The 19,041-nt window shown below is 36.7% G+C and overlaps 1 protein-coding gene and 1 non-coding gene across 4 annotated transcripts in view; both read left to right on the forward strand.

Annotated features, from left to right (window-relative positions):
- The window catches only part of RC3H2 (ring finger and CCCH-type domains 2), a 47,635-nt gene that overhangs the window by 23,319 nt on the left and 5,275 nt on the right, over window positions 1-19,041 (forward strand). For all 3 annotated transcript variants that reach the window (XM_053920909.1, XM_053920902.2, XM_053920906.2), the window contains exons 5-14: window positions 645-820; window positions 3,845-4,045; window positions 4,517-4,649; window positions 4,755-4,873; window positions 6,369-6,481; window positions 8,301-8,609; window positions 14,085-14,299; window positions 14,903-15,333; window positions 16,585-16,755; window positions 18,582-18,728. In XM_053920909.1, coding sequence (XP_053776884.1) covers window positions 645-820; window positions 3,845-4,045; window positions 4,517-4,649; window positions 4,755-4,873; window positions 6,369-6,481; window positions 8,301-8,609; window positions 14,085-14,299; window positions 14,903-15,333; window positions 16,585-16,755; window positions 18,582-18,728 — 2,015 coding nt within the window. The remainder of the gene's footprint in view (window positions 1-644; window positions 821-3,844; window positions 4,046-4,516; window positions 4,650-4,754; window positions 4,874-6,368; window positions 6,482-8,300; window positions 8,610-14,084; window positions 14,300-14,902; window positions 15,334-16,584; window positions 16,756-18,581; window positions 18,729-19,041) is intronic.
- On the forward strand, window positions 4,317-4,427 carry LOC112306639 (small nucleolar RNA SNORD90). The gene has a single exon (XR_002974968.1). It is a non-coding gene; the product is annotated as a small nucleolar RNA SNORD90 (small nucleolar RNA).

Consider the following 19,041-nt stretch of genomic DNA (forward strand, 5'->3'; position numbering starts at 1 on the left):
AGAGGGAGAGAAACATCAATATGTGGTTGCTTCTCACATACCCCTTACTGGGGACCTGGCATGCAACCCAGGCACGTGCCCTAGACTGGCAGGCCAGCATTCAGTCCGTTGAGCCACACCAGCCAGGGTGTTCTTGAATAACTTTTTCATTCAACATTGTTTCATTATAATGATGATGAGATGTCCTAGGAACTTAGCTCTTGTATCAATTAGCTTATGGTAAAACTGGTTTTATCATAGGTTTTGCTTAAAGTTGCAAAACCTGTTGACAGTGTTAAGTGAAGACCTACTGTGTAGGAAAAAACATACAATACAGTTGTATTATATAATATAATAATAATAATGCAAGAATAACCTTTGTGTTTTGTATATTCACAACTGTAAACCTACTTTTACCCACCCCTCTATGTAAGATTCAGTACTATCCACAGTTTCTGGCATCCACTGGGGGTCTTAGAATTTATCCTCTGTGGTTATGACTACATGTTTCTTAAATAAACTGTACTTGTGCACGTGATGTCTATTTTGTGTGCTAAATAAATACAGACTGTGGAAAGCGAACCACTGTAAACTAATACAAAGAAATCTGTGACAGATAGGGTCTGCAGTGTTTCTCATTTATCATCAACGCATGTCTCTTCTAGCTATGCAAGAAGAGGCCTTGAAACTGGTATTGCTGGCATTAGAAGATGGTTCCGCTCTCTCAAGGAAAGTTCTGGTACTTTTTGTTGTGCAAAGACTAGAACCAAGATTTCCTCAGGCATCGAAAACAAGTATTGGTCACGTTGTGCAATTACTGTATCGAGCTTCTTGTTTTAAGGTAAGTGGTGTGCAACCATGTAAATGCTACATCCCTGTATGTGAGACAGAGACTTCCTGAAATGGGTGTTAACCTGTTCAGAAGCCCCCACAAATGCAGAACCCTTTCAAGAGTTGAAAGGAAACTGTTTTCCTTCTGCATTGATTGCATCTATACTACCTATTGGGATGAGAACAGATGTTTGAAACCAAAGTTTATTTAGGTTATTTTGCTGATTTTATAGCCCCAAGAGTAAAAACAGTACAGACAGAAAAAGTTTTGTTTTGTTATGTTTTGTTTTTGGCAGAGTATTTAGTTTGAGAAAATAATTAATTGATTGTGGAAATGTATTCAAGTGAGTTCACTTATCTCCATTAATGAGGCTTGGCTACTATCTGCCTGATATTGTAGTACTTGATTTTGTGTCCTTAGGACTGCACTGAAATGAATCTGTGGTTCCTCAAACATTATGTTTTTAGCTAAGCAGCCAAATTACAGAGATCATTTGTTATCCTGAAGTGACTGACGAGGTTCTCACATTATGTATTACTGACTTAATGGGATTCCCCCCGTAGGTATCATGCTGATTTGTGGTTTAGATTGTACATACACATCTGTAGCTACTAACAATACCTGATGTTTGAATAACATTAGTGTAGAAATTTATTTTCAATTTTATGTTCTCATTTTATCCTCACTGTCCCGTAGTTTAAAATGAAGTAGTATTTAGATGAATAGAAGGATATCATACTGTCTTAAGTGCCAAAAGTCCTCTTTGTCAGGTGGCATTTACTCTAGCAAACTCACCGTTATCAAAGGTATTTCTCCTGGCTTTATAGGCTTTGAGACCTGAATTTTGTTGGTGCATACAGTGGATTTTTTTCCTCGAGAACAGCATTACCCTAAGGTCATACACGTATCGTCAGTTTTCTTAATTTGTAATGAGAAGGTGCAACTCTTTTTTTTTCGTTGTTGTGGTGGTTTTATTTATTTATTTTTTGAGAAGTGCAACCTTAATTGACTTGAATTCTCATGTTGAAGATGTTTTTCTTGTAAAAGAGTATCAAAACTCTGCTTTTAGCATGAAATCAGGAAAAGGGGAATTAATGATTCTGTTTAATGTGGTTCTCAACTGCAAGAACACATGAGAACCACCTATGGAGATTTTGAAAATATGCATTCTTGGGTCCCATCCCCAGATATTCTGATTTAGTGTGTCTAATGTAGCACTTAAGCATTTATATATTCTTTAAATTAATGTGATCTTTAGGCCAAGGGTTCTGATTCAATAGACTTGAAATTACAGTTTTCAAAATTTCATGGGTGATTTTGATGCATCTTAATAGAACTTTAATAGGACCAGGTTCTCTTAGACACCTGTGTCCATCTTTCCTGTTCAGGTAGATAGATGTGTATGCTGCCCAGAAGGCACCTTGGACCCTACTTACACGGTGGTTAGAGGAGTGCCGACATCCTCTGGTTCTTTGGGTTTCTTTTTTCTGCTTTTTAAGATGATAATTCCTCCTTTTGTTTCCTCGGTGTGTGACTTCTCAGTTATACTCTGCACTTTCTTGAATTATACCTAAGGTCATGTTGATTAGAACTTTAGGTGCTCTAAACTTTATGTACCGTACAGCATTTATATATTCCCAAAGAGACTTGTGAACTGGTACTACTGAGTTAACTCTCAGGTGATAACTTCATTTCCCCATTTCCATGTTTTTAGGGGCATATTACTGTTGTCTCATGTGCCAACAACAGCAATAGAAACAACCAGTGAAGTGGTTTAGGATATTTTCATTGTACCAATGAGAATATCATCATTTTAAGTATAAATGATTTGTCCAGTCTAAATTTCAGCTCCTGGACTAGTCCTGGGTATTCTGAATCCTAAATTTCAAAGTTCACTGTGGCCATTAGCAAGTTTTAGTGATTCAGGCATAAGTGTGCATCATCTCTTATGGAAATTATTTGGCCATGTACCTAACTTATTGCATAATGAGACAGTTTCACTAGGACATGTGAAACTCTATAACTTTTTAATTAATTTTATCACTTAAGTGAAATATAGATTAATGCTGTATAAATATCCTAATGATCATTTTTGTGGTGGCAGAAAATTTCTTAATCATCATGCGGTGGTGCTAATTGGCTAAGCTGATCATGACACTCGTTGTTTAAATGTTCTCAGTGGCTTCCCGTTTTCCTCAGGATAATATCCAGATTTCTAACCATAGTATATAAGGCCCTCTATGATTCTCTCCCAGCCTACATGTTAGGCTTCAATTCTATGTGCTCAGCTCTTTCATGTTTCTGTTTTACCACTTGCTACTCTCTTTAGAATTCTATTTCTTACCCTTTTTTGCCTGGGGAACTCCTATTCATTCTTTGAGACTCCATTTATGTAGCTTTTAGCTGGGGAAAGCCTTCTCTGATACCCCTTCTCTCCCTCACCAATCAGATTTAACTTCCTTTCTTTTATATTGCCATAGAACAGTGATTTTCAACCTTTTTCATCTCATGGCACACATAAGTTAATTACTAAAATTCTGCAGCACACCAAAATTTATATTTTTTGCAGATCTGACAAAAAAGATAGGTATAATTCCGATTCACTTACACTGGACAGCTACTGTTGTGTTGTCTGTTGTCATTTCTTAATTTGACAGTCTTAGGGGAAAAGGTCAGTGCCCCTGACTAAACAGTCAGGGATTGCATGTTTTAAAAATTCTTGCAGCACGCTGGGTGAAACCACTGCCATAGAGCCTTACAATAGCACCTATACCATAATTTTACGTCTCTTCCCTGCCAGCTGCTGAGCTCGTTTGGAAGAAGGCAGGACTATGTATTAAGTTAAATGTTCTGCTTTGTTCCAAAAAGAATTTGTGGTAAGGACATTTTATTCTTTGTATCATCTTTGTGTGGTATCTGGTATATAGTAGGTTCTTTCCACCCCACACCCCCCAAAAAAACATTTGGATGGGGGAGGAAAGAGAACAGACCTGATGGGTGGTGTTTTCTTTCCCTCTCCTTTCTATTACTTAGGTTACCAAAAGGGATGAAGACTCTTCTCTGATGCAGCTAAAGGAGGAATTTCGGAGTTATGAGGCATTACGCAGAGAGCACGATGCCCAAATTGTTCATATCGCTATGGAAGCAGGACTCCGTATTTCACCTGAGCAGTGGTCCTCACTTCTTTATGGTGACTTGGCACATAAATCACACATGCAATCTATTATTGATAAGGTTTGTGAAATTAGAGATGCTGATTTATATTATATTATTGTTGTTACATTGGAGAGTACTGAAATCTTCTGAAGGGACTAAAGAAAGACTTGGAAATTTCATTCCTATGTTTTTAAACAGAATCCTATAAATTCTTTTTTTCTTTTTGTTCTTTTTTAACTTTCAAAATAAACTAAGGGAAGCAAATGCAGGATATTAGCATAAAAGCAGCCTGGCTTACAAAGTCAGTCATTTATCTCTCTTCTGACTCCAGAGAATTAATATACCTTATAAATAAATTTTCTCAGTGTCTAATGATGAATTTCATAGGGCAGATTCTGAGGTGAAAATCTGATTCACCATTGATACTCATTCTATGGAATCTGAAGACACTTGAAAACCTATTTAGTATGTTGACTGAATGAAAGCATTTGAATATAGATGTGTCATATAAGAACCAGAGTAAAAATCATTCTGTCTTCTATTTGTTAGCTGCAGTCTCCAGAATCATTTGCAAAGAGTGTCCAGGAATTGACAATTGTTTTGCAACGAACCGGTGACCCAGCTAACTTAAATAGACTGAGGCCTCATTTAGAGCTTCTTGCAAACATAGACCCCAATCCAGGTATGTGGAAAAATTCTCAATTGCTTGCTTAATACTTTTATAATAACAGAAGAGAATTTTTGTTAACAAGTCCCTCCTCCCCATCTCCTTGGTGGCTTATTTTAGATGCTGTTTCACCAACTTGGGAGCAGCTAGAAAATGCAATGGTAGCTGTTAAAACAGTGGTTCATGGCCTTGTGGACTTCATACAGAATTATAGTAGAAAAGGCCATGAGACCCCTCAGGTAAGCACATTTATTGTACTTGTGATGTTATCTCTAACAAAAATTCATCCTTAACACTTAACAAGCTGTTTGGTTAATGGACTGTGTAACTCTACTCTCTTATAAGTTTTTATTGTCTGTTCTTTTGGGAGAAACTCAAGTTATAGTGTACCTGATAAATAATTCATAGCATAGCGACAGTTTGGACAGTATCTTGAGTATGAGTTCATTGCAGATGTCTTTGGCCAAGTTTAGATTGTTGATTGCTTCCAAATATTTTGTCTTAATTATTTTCTAATGTGGAGAAATTGTCACTTTTTTCTTCATTGCTGTCATACACTGATGTTCTGTTTGTAAGTGTATGGAATTTGAATTTTTAAAATATTTTCAATGTACTTTAGAAGGAGTTATTTGAGGTATAAATCCTTTATTCTAACGATAACGTCTGTTTTCTAAGTTACTATGAGCCAGTCCCTATGTTCCATATTCTACATATATTATTTCTGATTCTCGCAGTCACCTGCAAAATAATTGCTATTCCCAAGTTGAAGTTTAAAGAGGTTAAATGACATCTAAAGTCATGGTGGCTGTAAGTGACAGAGTGGGAATCGAATTTCCTTCAAAGTGATCTTTCCAATCTTCTGTTGGTATGCCACTAGAAGACATTATAACATTCAAATATTAACTGAAAGATAAATGTTTCGTCTTCACTGAGGTCACAAAAATAACAATGACATTGTAGATTTTGATGCAAATCATAGCAGGTATTATGAGGTTTTTATTTTTTGCCTCATTGTTTGTGTGAACTTAACTCCAAGCCTAAAACCAGAGTTGTACCCTCAAGTTGACAAAAAGGTATTTCTTAATTTTTCACTTTCAGGGGAAATAATATTTATGTATCCTGGGAAAGCTTAAGTAAACAAGCTAATGGCCTTTAATGCTTTTTGATTTTTTTTAAAGGTTTTATTTATTTATTTTTAGAGATGGGGAAGGGAGGGAGAGGGAGGGAGAGAGAGGGAGAAAAAGATCAATATGTGATTGCCTCTGCACACCCCCTACTGGGGACCTGGCCTGCAACCCAGGCATGTGCCCTGACTGGGAATTGAACCAGCGACTCTTTTGTTCGCAGGCCAGTGCTCAATCCACTGAGCTACACCAGCCAGGGCCATAATGCTTTTTCAGATTGTTGGTTTGATTTTAGTATCAGAATTTTAACACAGCAGAGAGTTGATGAGAAAATCTTTTGTTTTCATGTGCATTATGTTGCCTGACAAATAAATAGATATAACATTTGAACCAGTTTCAGATTATCCTCAGAAGGAATACCTGAAATGTTGACTCAGTGTTATGCCACATAACTCTTAACAGGAAATGATGAAATAGTAATTGTTTCAGTACGAGAATTACTTACCTAATATGAAAAAGAATTAAAGGTGTAATCATGAAATTTTGAAGTCCCATGATTTAATCACACCTGAAATCTTCACTTTTCCACACACTAATTTTCTTTTTGTAGCCCCAGCCAAACAGCAAATATAAAACTAGTATGTGCCGAGATCTAAGACAGCAAGGAGGGTGTCCACGAGGAACAAACTGTACTTTTGCCCATTCTCAGGAAGAGCTTGAAAAGTAAGTTATGAGAATTCTCTTTACTATGGGTTTAATTTTTGGTCATTATGAAAGTTAGATACAATCTTAAAGTTTGTGATGAGTTTCCAAGATGCAATTAAGTACCTCGTTGCTTCTGGGAGCAAGATTAACATAATGGCTTTTTATTCAGGTTTCATGTTTTAGATCATTGTGTAGCTGAAATACGTGTTTCTGCTAAGTGCCTTCTAGAATGAAAGTACCCCTGTGTGCAGTCTTAATTTGCTCAGGTTCAATTGAGGATTAACAACTAAGGCCCAGGTAAAATGGTAAAGCAATTTTACTTTTGTGACTTCTAGTCTTTTTGAAAAAGCATGTGAGGGGAATTACAGATGATTTCAACATTGTTTTTTTAAATCCTTACCAGAGGACATGCTTATTGATTTTAGAGAGAGGGGAAGGGAGGGAGAGGGAAATAATCTATTCGTTGCCACACACACACAACACCCACTGGGACCGAACCTGCAACCCAGACACGTGCCCTAACTGGGAATCTAACCTGTGTCCTTTCAGTTTACGGGATGATGCTCCAACAACTGAGCCACACCAGCCAGGGCTGACTTTTGGTCATCTTCTTTTCTTTTTCTCTTCTCCTATGGGTAATTCCTTTTTCTGTGTCCATTTATCCCAAACATAAAAAGTAAATGGATATAAGCTATATTATGTATTGTCTAAGTTTTTGTTGTTTTTAACCAAAACATCATCACTGAGATTTTACCAAAGAATTGATCCCAACCTTTCTACTGAATAACTGGTTTGTGTATCAGCTCTTAATGGGCATCTCCCTTTTGTTTTTAGACATTTTAAACTCAATTTGAGTTCATTTTCTACTCTTAAACATCCTCCTCTTATACCTTCCATTCTGCTCTCCCTGGTATACCTGGTCCAGCTGGTTAATATATGTTGTATTACAGGAATTAACTTCGTCAACTTTCTTTTACCTGCTTGTCTTAGTCACTAAGTTCTGTCAGTTCAGCTTCCTGTATATTTCTCAACTCTTCCTTCATCTTTCCATTCTTATAGTCCAGGCTGCCATCCCCTTTTCTTGATCCACAGTTGCTGCCTAACTGGTCGTCTTATACTGCTGTTGCCCACTCCCAGTCCCATTATTTCCCACAAAATAGGGAAGACTTTGCTGTGAGGCCAGTTGTAGACAATGAAAAACTTAAATGTTTTGTCATCATTATCCTGTGGATAAAGATATAAAATTTAGATTGTGGCCTTAAGACCCTGCTTCTCTAGTCTGTACCTACCTTTCTGATATCATCTAATAAACTAATCTATTTATGTAAAAGTGAATTTTAGGTTTTTTAATTTTTTTAAATTATATAATATTTGAACAATTTGGTAACAATATTACCAAATTGTAACAACAGAGAATTTTCTCTCCTCTTGCATGCCTTTCTCTTCATGCTACATTTCCAACTAAATTTTGTATGGCTTATTTTATCTTTACAGAGTGTACTTTATATTCCAGTTAGACAAAATATTCAAAAGGATCTCTTTCCAATCCCTCAAAAGGCTTCTTTGAATACATGTATACTTTGCTTGCTATATTAATTATGTGCCTGCATAACTGTGCATGCTCATGTGTATACATGTGTGTGCACACACATAGGTAAATGATAAGTACTTTCATGTGGCATCTATTACAGCAGAGTTTGAAGTAGACTGTGTATGATATTTAGCTAAAGAAACTTTATCAAAGCTGTTCTGTGCTTTTTAAATCTTTTCTCATAGCCTTTTTTTCAGGTAAGATTGAGTGAAATATTCACTGATGTATTGATTGTTTTTAAAACAGGTATCGATTAAGGAACAAAAAGATCAATGCAACTGTAAGAACATTTCCTCTTCTAAATAAAGTTGGTGTAAACAACACTGTCACAACCACAGCCGGAAATGTCATTTCTGTCATAGGAAGTACTGAAACAACGGGGAAAATTGTTCCAAGTACAAATGGAATTTCCAATGCAGAAAACAGTGTTGCCCAGCTAATCCCACGTAATGCTGACAGTGCATTAAGAGCTTTGGAGACTGTGAAGAAAGTGGGGAAGGTTGGCACTAATGGTCAGAATATTGCTGGGCCTTCTTCAGAGTCTGTAACTGAAAAGTAAGTATTAGGTACAAATGCCCAGTATGAGTTACTTAGACTTTTTAGAAAGGCCAAATATTTTATTTTTCCTGAGGAAAAGGAGTTAATAGAATTTTTATGGAGAATGGGTCATGTAGAAAAAGCACTAAATATAAAAAATTTTTAGTTGTAGTCCTGGCTCTGAATTTGAATAGCTTTGTGACCGTAGAAAGTTACTTAAGCTTGGTTTTGTTTCCCTCAACTGTAAACTGAAGGGGTTGGACCAGAAATGCGTTTTTTCCACACTTTCTTTCCTTGAACTTTAGGATTGAGTCCATAGAGTTCTTTTTTGAGTCCAGAAAGGAATAAAGTAGAAATCTAAGAAGGTGATAAGCTTGAGCCTCCAGCCCCTGCTTTTTGTTTGTTTGTTTGTTTGTTTTTAGAGAGAGGAGGAGGGAGAGAGAAAAAGGGAGGGAAACATTGATGTGAGATAGAAACATCAGTCAGTTGCCTCTGGCCCACAACCCAGGCATGTGCCCTGCTGGGAGTCAAACTCGCAACCTTTTGTTTTGCAGGCCAGCACTCAGTCCACTGAGCCACACCAGCTAGCTCACCAGCCCTGTCTTAATCAGAATAGTTTTATTGGGTCGGCCAAAAAGTGCATTTGGTTTTTTCCGTAAGATGACTCTAGTGGCACTTAGTTGTCTTTAACTTCATTCAAAACAATTTTGTTAGATTGTATTGTGATAGCTGTCATATCAGCGTGCATTAAAAATAAACTTACCAAAATTGGTGCATTTTTGTGTAGCCACTTTAATATTGAAAATGGAAGAAAATACACAACATTTTCAGCATATTATGTCCTATTATTTCAAGATAAGTAAAAACACAACTGAGACACTATAAAGATTTGTGCAGTATATGGAGTAGGTGCTGTGACTCATTGAACATGTTAAAAGTGGTTTGCAAAGTTTCATGCTAGAGATTTCTTGCTGGATGATGCTCCACGGTTGGGTAGACCAGTTGAATTTGATAGCAGTCAAATTGGGACATTAATTGAGAATAATCAACATTATGTATTTAATCTGTTTTCCTTAGTTTACTCATCCATAAAATTATAGTATAATGATAGTGCCTACTATTGTTATGAGGATTAAGTGACTTAACTCTGGAATGTGCTTTGAATAGCACCTGCCACATAGCACTCACTAAAAATCGGCTATTATTATTACCTCCATGATTGTTGGATTTCAGCAGAAGATTGAATGTGGCAAAGGGGTTGTGGTGCTTTAAGAAAAAGTTTTAAAACTTTCAGATGACCTGAAAACTTACTTCCGCCTCTAAAATCTCATGGTTTGGTATTATTTTATCTTAAAATCTGAGTTGAAGCATGTTCAAATTTTGTCACCCATAAATAGTATCTATTATATGCCTTCTAGGAAAATAGGCACACAGTAAACTGCTGGTGATTTCATATAATAAATGATGGGTACATGAGCATTTGTATTTTTTATTTCATCAGTTAGCTTGTGATAGGGAAATTTGTTTATTAAAGGATCCTTACAGTCTTCCCTGGGGGAGATTTTAGAAATGATGTATCAGAGAACATTGTCTAGTTAGCAAATGTTCCTTGCACACTCATTCTGAACCCTGTTCTTGGCACTCTTGAAGATACATGATATGTATAAGATGTCTCTGTCTTGTAGAAACTTATGATGATACAGTTTCGGAGACAGTGTTTACATAAATGAAGAAATACTGGAGCTAGATACAAAAGGCCACATAGTGTATAATTCCATTTATGTGAATGACCAGAACAGGCAAATCCATATAGATAGAAAGTAGATCCATCGTTTCTAGGGCTAGGGCTTGGGGGAGAAGGGGATGGAGAGTGAATGCTAATGAGAACAGGTTTTTCTTGGTGGTGATAAAATGTTTCAAAATTAGATAGTGGTGATGGTTGCACCTTGTGAATATACCAAAAATCACTTAAGTGTATCACTTAAAGTGTAATCACTTTAAGTGTATACCTTAAAAGCGTACATTATATCTCATTTTAAAAGTGATGGACCAGGGGAAAACCTTTTTCAGTAAGTTATTATAAATAAATCATTTCTTTATTTAATCAAGAATTATGGATCTTTACTGTGTGCCAAACATCAGGCCAACTGGTGTAGTAATGAAAATGAACTAGACATACTCCCTGCCTCTAAAGGTCTTCTGGTGTAGTTCGGGAGACAGATGTAAACAGATACCATAAAATATATTCTGAAAGGCACTGCAATCGAGTTGTGTTCCAGGTGGTCTTGGAACACTAGAAAAAGAATAGTTCTGCACGGAGTTCCTGTGAAAGAATTCTCAGAGTTAAGGAGATGTGCTAGTTCCAAAAATATGGACCGTTAGGAAGGAGGGACTTCATCAGTAGAGGAAGGATGCAGGCAAAAGCATGTAGGTATGAGAGGGACCGCTGCAAAGGAGAGCCTGCGAAGTCCCAATAGCTGTAATGATCTAGTTGTCGGACTAAAAGTTGACTTTTTCCTTAAGTCTGACTTTTTGGGATAGTTTGCATGATTTCATGAGACTATGAACCTTGTCATGGATTTTACTGCCTTTTTCCTGATAACCTGTAAGGTTTTGTCATGTCAAAGTACTTATCTATATTCACAGTACATAACATTTTTGCATGGAAGGACTTAGCATAGTCCCTTGAATGTCTCAATAATTGCTCAATAAGTATTGTTATAAGGAAGTCCTAATGATTCCCTTTGTTGCCTCTAACTTCAAAGACTAAGTACAGCTCTAAAATACATTGGTACCTTGGTACTCTTTGTTAATTTGTTCTGGAACTCGTGACAAGTGCTGAAACCCACGAGTACCAAACAATGAAGCATTTTCTCTTGTGGGGTGGCATCGTGACTCATACAAGTTCTAGCAAGTGCAACGAGTGCCCAGCAAGCACCAGGTGCTAGAACAATTTTTTCTCGTCTAAATGTGACAAGTACAGGGTTTGAGGAGTTCTGAAGCCAACAAGTATCGAGATAAGATGGTATCTTTAAACTCCAAGCCAATACGTTCCTACATAGTATTATTACACCACAGTTCTTTATTTTCTACATTTTAATACACAGTTACACATAGAAGTAAATATCTGCTGGACCAATCTGCTGTAGTAGACATAAAGGCAGCCCATTCTTGTTGTTTATACTCCAGCTTTACAAGGGTTTCTCTAGTTTGAAAAAACCCCTCTAATCTAGTTGAGATACACATATTGAGTTCCTCATCATTAACAAGATCATTTCGTTGAGTCAAAACATGTCTAAGCTCTGCTAAATTTTGGCTTCTTTTTTTCATCATTTAAAAGAATTTTTCAGTTACAGTTGATAAACAATACTATATTAGTTTCAAGTGTACAACGTAGTGAGTAGACATTTATGTAACTTCAAAAGTGATCACTGGATAAATCTATCCATCGGACACCGTTCATTCTACAATATCATGGGCTGTATTCCCAGTGCTGTACTTCATGTGCCGGTGACTATTCCTTAACCACCAACTTGTAGTCATTACTCCCTTCCCCTTTTTCACCCACCCTCCCCCCAACTGGCAGCCATCAAAATGTTCTCTGTATCTCTGAGTTTGTTTCTGTTTTGTTTGTTCATTTATGTACTTGTATTTTTAGATTCTACAAATAAGTGATACCTGACTTACTTCATTTAGCATAACACCCTCTGGGTCTATTCATGTTGTCAATAGCAAGGTTTCATTATTTTTTCATGACTAACTAATATTCCATTGTACATATGTACTGCTTTTTAAAAAATATTATTTATTTATTTGTTTTAGAGAGAGGAGAAAGGAAGGAGGAAGAGGGATAAAAACATCCATTGCTTGCCTATCACATGCCCCCAACTGGGGACTTGGCCTGTATCCCAGGCATGTGCCCTGACTGGGAATTGAACCAGTGACCTTTTGGTCCACAGGCCGGCACTCAATCCATTGAGCCACACTAGCCAGGGATATATGTACCACTTTATCCATTCATCTATTGATGTACACTTAGGCTGCTTCCATATTTTGGCTATTATAAACAGTGCTGCAACAAATATATGGGTGTATATGGGTGTCTTTTCCAATTAGTTTTTGGGTTCCTTTGGATAAATACTCAGAGTGGAATTGCTGGGTCCTTCTTTGTCTCTTGTTATAGACTTTGTTTTAAAGTCCATATTTTGTGTGGTGTAAGTATTGCTACCCTAGCTTTTGTTTGTTTGTTTGCTTTCATTTAATGAAATGTCTTTCTCCATCCCTTTACTTTCAGTTTGTGTGTGTTTTTCCATCTGAAGTGAGCCTCTTGTAGGCAGCATGTGTAACGGTCTTGTTCTCCTATACATCCAGCCACCCTGTATCTTTTGGTTGGAGGATTTAATCCATTTACATTTAAAGTAATTGGTGATAGATAATAAAGTTACTACCACTTTATTATTCATATTTTTTATCTTATTTTTTTCTTCTTAAACTTCTTTCACATTTCTTGTAATACTGGTTTGGTGAGAGGAACTCTTTTAACTTTGTCTTGTCTGGGAAAGTTTGACCTTTTTCTTTAAATTTTTATTAATTGATCTGAGAGAGGGGAAGGAGGAGAGGGAGAGAGAAAGAAAGAAACACTGATTTCTTGTTCCATTTATTTATGCATTCATTTGGTTGATTCTTGTATATGCAATCGAACCTGCAACCTTGGTATATTAGGATTTAACCAACTGAGCTACCTGGCCAGTGCTGAAAGTTTGACTTCTTTAAAGCCATGAAGAGATTCTGTGGAGCTGATTGCTTGGTTACTCAACAAAGCAAATCCTTTATATTAAAAAAATAATAATAATTTAAAAAATTGTGTATTTTTCATTAATTTAATGAATAACCATTTCATTGGCATTTTGTTTATCCAGCAGATACTTACTCTGGGGCAGGAACTATCTCATTTGTCCAACAAATATTTTCTTAGTGCCTTCTCTGTGCCAGGAACTGTTTTAGGTTCTGGGATGTAGCAGTTAACAAAACAGACAAAAAGGCTGTTTCTGAAGGTGTTTATAGTTCAGCTAACCTAACTCTTACTAGAATAACCCTTCCTTAACATGTCTGTCCTCTTTGTCCAAAAGAATAATACTGGTAGACTACACTGTTTCTGTTGAGAATTTATTGAAGAAGAAGTTTTTTTAATTTCCAATAGGAAAAATTTTTGTTCAAAGAACAAGTAAAAAAAGATTGATGGGTCACATTAGCGCATGGGGGTTTTTTGGGGTTTCTTTTTGCTCTCATCAGAGATCTGTTACTGTGATGCTATGAATTGGCAATGTAAGGTACAATGAAATTCATTGTCTTATTTGTCACTATGGAAATACCTAAAATATCTTTCTGTTAGTTTGTTTCATGATGTAATTTTATGAAGAATTCCTATTGAAGAAGACTTAGGAGTCATAGACAGTGATTTATTATTTGCTTTTTGTTAAATTTTCTTTCCAGTAAAATTGGTTCTCCACCCAAGACTCCTGTAAGTAATGTAGCGGCTACCTCAGCTGGGCCCTCTAATGTTGGAACAGAACTGAATTCTGTGCCTCCAAAATCCAGCCCATTTATAACCAGAGTACCAGTATATCCTCAGCACTCTGAAAACATTCAGTATTTTCCAGATCCAAGGACTCAGATATCCTTTGAAGTCCCACAGTACCCACAGACAGGTAAGTAGTTTTAGATAATTCTAAGGATAAAAACTCCAACGTACAGAAACTGCCCTAAGAATGTGTAATTCTACATACAAATAGCTTCAAAGTTCTCATTCTTATGAATCAAATATAGGGTCCATGGATGAGTTTCAGGGAGTTCTGTAAATCCCCTGAAATGATATGCAAAATGTTTGGTTTATATACTTAGGTGTAATTTTGGAAAGACAGTGCACAACTTACGTAAATTTTGAAAGAAACTTTAACCTCGGCTTCCAACAAGGTCAAGAATCAGTTATGTAACTGTAATTACTTAATTCAAAACCTGTGGCAATAGATGACCTAGAAGGAACTTTACTATCTGTTAATAGCTCTGTCATGTGTTTTTAGAGAGCAATTTAACAAAGTAATGAATGTTAATGATTTTCACATAGTGGTGTCTTGAAAGGATATAGTAACTATAGAAACTATATACAGTTTCTTTCAAAGGCAGGGGTAACTAAAGTAATGTCAAAACTCATTTTATTTTCCCACATTAAAGACTACTTTAGACTTAAACCATTATAAGATGTTTGATTTTACTAAGATTATATTAAATATTTCCTCTTTCTAATTTTCAAGGATACTACCCACCACCTCCAACAGTACCAGCTGGTGTGGCTCCCTGTGTTCCTCGCTTTGTGAGGTCCAATAATGTTCCAGAGTCTGCCCTCCCACCTGCTTCCATGCCATATGCCGATCATTACAGTACATTTTCCCCTCGAGATCGAATGAATACTCCTTATCAACCTCCTCCTCCGCAGCCATATGGACCAGTTCCTCCAGTACCTTCTGGAATGTATGCTCCTGTGTACGACAGCAGGCGCATCTGGCGTCCACCCATGTACCAACGAGATGACATTATTAGAAGCAATTCTTTACCTCCAATGGATGTGATGCACTCGTCTGTCTATCAGACGTCTTTACGGGAAAGATACAACTCTTTAGATGGGTATTATTCAGTGGCTTGTCAGCAGCCAAGTGAACCAAGGACAACTGTGCCTCTACCAAGGGTAAGTGGTGATGGAAATAGGAATGCTGTAGTGTGATGGTTAAGAACCCAATGTCTGATGTCAGACCACCCCGGTATACGAGGTCTGTCCAGAAGGTATCCAGCCATGTAATATGAAAAATAGAGACATTTATTGAAGAAGATACAAGAAATATTGTACATAGGACAATGACGCCTCAGTCCCCTTCAAAATAGACACCTTGGGACCTCACACGGTTCTCCCAATCTCCATCAGCTTCCCCATTGTATTTTCCTGAATCTCATCAATGGTCTGAAATCCGTTCCCTTTCAAAGGTGATTTTAGTTTGGGGGAAAGCCAGAAGTCACAGGGCACCAAATCTGTGCTGTAGAGGGGTTGAGTCACCTGGGTGATTTGATGTTTTGCCAAAAAACTGCATGAGATGTGATGCATGTGTGGGCATGTCGTGATGAATCTGCCAACCACCTTTTGCCCATAGCTGCAGCCTTCTGAATCATCCAAATAGTTTTCATGGAGGAATGTTCAAGCTTAACACAAACTCTGATGCAGATTCCTTGCTATACTTAGTCATTTTGAATATGACGGCAGCACACTACACGTGCTCACTCCATGGCATCTGCCACCCGCACTGACTAGTACAGTGAAGTCCTCATTGTTCATGCATGTGTATTCCGGTCCACTCTCTTTGGCTGCCAGGTTATGTCGATGTCATGCAAATAGTTTTCATTATGCTAACAATGGCTGGGCTTTTTCTGGACATACCTGGTATATCCTGGCTCCTGTACTTATTAACTGTGTGGTTTATGGAAGTTACTTGACTTCTCTCTGTCAGTTTTTTCATTTGTTTGATGGAAATAATAGTAGTACTTAACCTCATGAGGCTGTTGTGAGGGTTAAAGCAGAAAAAAACAAAGTTCTTAGAACTGGACCTGATACATTATTAATGCTCAATAAATGTTGTTTGGATAGGAAATTGATGGGAAGGTAAAAAGGAATCATCAGAATACAGGAACAGGATCAACGTTCAGTATCCCTGCATTCACACAAATAACTTTCCAAAACCCTAAAAGTGAGTGCTCATATTTTACTTTTAACGTAACTTGACCCTTTCATTTAAGTGTGTGAAGAATAGGCTCAGATGACTTCCCTATTGTAATTTTTTTTTAGTCTCCAAAATATAATAAGTTGTTTACATTATTTCCACAGAACTCTGAATGAGATGTGATGCAGATGTGATGCTCCCCACATGATTGTTTCTTTTCTCGCCCTTAGGAGCCCTGTGGTCATTTGAAGACCAGTTGCGAGGAACAAATGAGAAGAAAGCCAGAACAATGGGCACAGTACCACACTCAGAAAGCACCTCTTGTCTCTTCAACTCTTCCCGTGGCAACACAGTCTTCAACACCGCCTTCTCCTCTGTTCAGCGTAGACTTCCGCACCGACGTAAGAAAGGTTTTGGTCACTTGATGTTATGGGGATGGTCAAACAGCAGACCTCAGAGCACTCAGCCGCCCCCGGGCTAGCTATATTGGATGTTTTGCAGTGGCTTGGTGTGCAGCTGAATTTAGTTTAGTAAATGTTGAGTATATAAGGACTGTGGCTAGATGTTGTGGATCTCTGAAGACCATGAAGTCACAGTCCTTTTTTTACCAAAAATTCAAAATCTTTTCACAAGTATAGTTTTCATTATTTTTATGATTTTTATTATTAATAAGATTTATGGCTGCCATTTATTGAGCACCTACTTGTGCCAGGCACTGTACTAAACATTTACATAATGTTATTTAATTCTCACAAGAACTTCAGGGGGTAGGTGTTCCGCATATTTTGTAGGTTAGGATCCTGCTCAAAGAAATTAAGTAATTTGCCCAAGTGATGAGTTCTGCCTGTAAGTAGCTGAAATTTGACTCTCGGTCTGAGGTGTTTCTTCCTTACTTGACGAAAGGTGCAGAAGTGCCCACTGTAGGGTTCGTGTTGTTTGGAAGCACTGCAAGTCGGTGTTTCGGTCATCACGGAACAAGTCTCCGCGCCAGGGTCATTGCAGCGCCCTGCTGTTTCAGTACTGTCATACTCAGAGCACACCGTTAATTTTGCTCTTAATTCCTCCGGTTTATTCTCCATCCCTAGAGGTTCTAATGTGGAAAAGTTGTTTAATCTCTTCATTATGAAAACTTTTAAACAAAAATAGAATAGTATAATAAACCTCCATGTCCCCTCGCCTGGCTTCCACAATTATCAACTCAGTAAACCTTATTTCATTTGTATCCCTTCTTCCTACTGGCTTATTTTGAAGAAATTCTAGACATCAGACATTTTCATGCATGAATATTTCAATAAACCATAGAATTTTTAATCTAGATCCAAATTTGTCTCATCAGCCTTAGATTTCTTCAGACCAGGTAAACATCTTGACAACAGAGTGATAGATTTGCCACTTGCTTAATAGAAAACCGTATTTATATGTTTTATGCTATGCTTTAGGAAATAAGAATTTCCCTGAGACTCAGATCTGCTATTAGTAATATTATTTGGGATAAGTAATTAAACCTTTTTGGCCTGGAGTGTTCTTATCTATGTAATTAATAAACTAGATTTAATGATTCTTACAACTGTATTGTTCTCATTTTACAGTCATTCTTGAAGTCTCTTTAAAATTTATCCAGTTTTCCTTCTAGTTCCAGAGCCTTCTTTGAATTCTTTTTGTTCTTTATTTAATGCTGTATGGTTTATCAGTTATGTTTCCTTGTGCACACACGTTATTCTTTTCTCAAAATTATAAACTACTTTAGGACATCGACTGTAATCTGTGTGTGTCTGTGTCTGCCTGTTTCCTTTTTTTTTTAATTCATTTATGAAGCAATCAATTGCTTCATAAATGAATTAAAATTCATTTTATGAATTTTATCCTATCAATGAATTTTTATTTTATTTTTATTTTATCCTATCCTGAATTTTGCTCCTATCAATTTACAGGCATGCTATAAATTATTTGTTAATTGGTTTTAATAGTATCAGTCAGGGTTCCTTATGAGCACTTAAATATCAAAGTAAAAAGAGAAAGCATTCTATTCTCTATTAATAAATAATATGAATAAAAATAGTAAAAATAGTATTTGCTACTTATGATAATTTTTTATATTAGTTACTGAAGGTTTAATTGTTCACTGTGCAGTCCTCTGTGTTCTATAGTAGTTGCTTAATATTAGTTACAAGTTTGTAAATTTAAGTTTCTTACTAATTGGCTGTGCCTTTTTCTTTTTCTAAATCAGCTCTCTGAGAGTGTGAGTGGGACAAAATTTGAAGAAGATCATCTTTCCCATTATTCTCCCTGGTCTTGTGGCACCATAGGCTCCTGTATAAATGTCATCGATTCAGAGCCCAGAGATGTGATTGCTAATTCAAATGCTGTGTTAATGGTATGATTCAGGGGCCTGGGAGGATATTTTGCATGTTGACTCAGATTTTAGAATGAGTGAATACTTTCATCTTCATTCTTGCTATATAATTCATCTGTAAGCAACAGAATTATAATTAGGTAAGTCTGGTAATTTAGGAACTAAATAGAATTTAATGTTTAAATTATTTGAGCCCAGATCAGTGGTTTAAAATAGATGTTGGACTATCAGTAAGATCTATAGCTAGTGTTAAATTTACCAGAAAACTTAATTACATGTCTTTTGAAAGCACATGCTTATAGTACTTGCTGAAGTAATTGCCAACAGTCCTTTT

This window comes from Desmodus rotundus, chromosome 1, assembly GCF_022682495.2.
Source record: "Desmodus rotundus isolate HL8 chromosome 1, HLdesRot8A.1, whole genome shotgun sequence".
In the NCBI taxonomy this organism is placed as follows: Eukaryota; Metazoa; Chordata; class Mammalia; order Chiroptera; family Phyllostomidae; genus Desmodus; species Desmodus rotundus.